Genomic DNA, 2,500 nt, shown 5'->3' with positions numbered 1-2,500 from the left:
ACATGATTACAATAGTGCTACCGAAATGGCAGAGGCTGCGGAAAGGTACAGGAGTGCGCATAATTTTCGCGGTCGATCGCAGAGGTTTTCTCGGCCAAATCAGTCTAATGTAGCGAAGGATAATGTACCGATTTGCCATGGGTGTGGTAAGACAGGACACATTAGGCGTCAGTGTCCTGATAATCCTAGAAATTATAAGAAAATGAGCACTAGTAAAGTCAACTTTGTTTTTGAGTCTGAACTAAAACCAAACAGGTGTATAATTGATAATAATGGATATGTTTTCAATAAACGAGCTGAGGTAATGTTGGATTCTGGTTGCTCTACAATAGTTGTGAAAGACAGTCTCGTTCCATCAAATTATAAATATGGGAAACTCGTAAAAGTATACGATTACTTGGGAATTTCTAATTATTTTCCTCAAATAAGATGTTTTATTAAATCGAAGTTCTTTACTGGCTGGGTTAATGCCATAGCAGCGCCTATAAAATTTGCAGATATATTAATTGGACTTTTTCCAGGTGTTAAAATCCCGCCTGAATCAAAACTTGATGAATCTCCTGCCAATATTGATCTTGATCTTTTCGAATCGTCTGGAGGTCATTTCCCCTCTTCTAACTCTCCGAATCATTTGCCTAAGGTATGTAATGATGTCCATTCCAAATCGCTTGAGACTGTTATGAGAGTGGAGACTCGAGCAATGACGGAACGATCAGATGAACGTAAGCCTCTGAAGTGTCCCGCAGTGTCACAACTTGACATCGGTAAACTTGACGTCATTAATGCTCAGAACACATGTCTTACTTTAAAGTCAATTAGGGAAAAGGTAAAGACAGGAAAAATAGACCATGTTAAGAATAGAACAGTGAAATATGAAGTAATTAGTGGATTAATCTATAGAATCTGCTTAGATAGTAAATTCGATCATGAAAAGGATAGAAAACAACTGGTTGTTCCTGAGACTTACAGAAGTAAAATATTAAATCTTGCTCATGATTCATTAACAGCTGGCCACTTTTCACACAGGAAAACTAGCCATAAGATATTCCTTAAGTTTTTCTGGCCTGGAGCAGGAGCAGATATCAAGCGTTATTGTAGATCGTGTCACATCTGTCAAAAAGTTTCGCACAAAGGCCGCGTTAAGAGGGTGCCGATGAAAACTGTTCCCGTCATTTCAGAGCCTTTTTCACGTGTCGCTATTGACCTTGTCGGTCCGATATCACCTTGCTCCGACCGCGGACACAGATACATTCTGACTATGATAGATTATGCTACGCGTTTCCCCGAAGCCGTCTGTCTGAAGAACATAGACACAGTGACTATCGCAGAGAGTTTAGTTGAGATTTTCTCTCGGGTTGGTATCCCAAAAGAAATCTTGTCGGATCGCGGAACTCAGTTTCGATCAGACCTAATGGCCGAGATTCATAGATTGCTGTCAGTTAAAGCTCTGTACACAACCCCGTATCATGCGAGTTGCAATGGCGCGGTTGAACGTTTGAATGGAGTCTTGAAAGCAATGATTAAAAAGTTGTGCTCTGACCATCCGCGAGACTGGGATAGATATCTTCCCGCCGTTCTTTTTGCTTACAGGGAAATCCCGAACGATTCGCTGAAGTTTTCTCCATTTGAGCTCCTTTATGGAAGAACAATTAGAGGTCCGCTTACCATTTTGCACGAACTTTGGTCTAATGACGAGATTGATAATGAAGTAAAGACTACATATCAATACGTAACAGAATTAAGATCCAGATTAGAGGAAACTGCAAAATTGGCTGTCTCCCAAGCCGAGATAAGCAGCAAGACTTACAAAAGCTATTATGACCTTAAATCTAGAAATCGCAAGTTAGAGGTAAATGATGAAGTGCTTGTACTCTTGCCCACTGATCACAATAAAATGATTATGCAATGGAAAGGCCCTTATCCAGTCATAGGCGTTAAAAATAATGGAGTAGATTATACCATCAAAGTGCGTGGAAAGAGTAAACTTTTTCACATAAATATGTTGAAGCGATACTTCCGTCGTGATGAAACTACTCCTGAGAAGAACAAAACTGTTAATGTATGCATTGTGGATGAAAATGATTGTGATAATGTAGATGAGACTATGTATCTGGAATTGACAAATGGTGCATCTTTAAATATAGGATGTGATTTGAGTGTTCGACAAAAGGATGCTGTAAGTGTTCTTATTTCTGAATTTCCTGATGTTTTCACCGACAAGCCAGGTCATACTAAGTCTATAGAACACGTAATCAATCTTGAGACCACTAACCCCGTTTGCAAGAAACCTTATCCTATACCCTATAATCTCATTGATGTTTTCAACAAGGAAGTTGACAAAATGCTTGAGCTAGGCATAATTGAGCCATCTGTATCACCTTATTGTTCACCGGTCGTTCTCGTAAGAAAGCGCGATCAAACTTACAGGTTCTGTATCGACTTCAGGAGCTTGAATGACATTACAACTTTTGATTGTGAACCCATGCCCACAACTGAAGAA

The 2,500-nt window shown here is 39.6% G+C and overlaps 1 protein-coding gene across 1 annotated transcript in view; it reads left to right on the top strand.

The window, feature by feature from the left end:
- Positions 1–2,500, top strand: part of LOC125027907 — a 3,476-nt gene that overhangs the window by 680 nt on the left and 296 nt on the right. Inside the window, exons 2-3 of the mRNA XM_047617036.1 lie at positions 1–212; positions 522–2,500. The exon at positions 1–212 is cut by the window's left edge and continues 27 nt beyond it; the exon at positions 522–2,500 is cut by the window's right edge and continues 7 nt beyond it. Of these exons, the coding sequence (XP_047472992.1) occupies positions 1–212; positions 522–2,500 (2,191 nt within the window). The remainder of the gene's footprint in view (positions 213–521) is intronic.

Source organism: Penaeus chinensis, chromosome 8, assembly GCF_019202785.1.
Source record: "Penaeus chinensis breed Huanghai No. 1 chromosome 8, ASM1920278v2, whole genome shotgun sequence".
NCBI lineage: Eukaryota > Metazoa > Arthropoda > Malacostraca > Decapoda > Penaeidae > Penaeus > Penaeus chinensis.
Note: the sequence above shows the minus strand (reverse complement) of the source record. Positions and strands in the feature narration are given on the sequence as shown.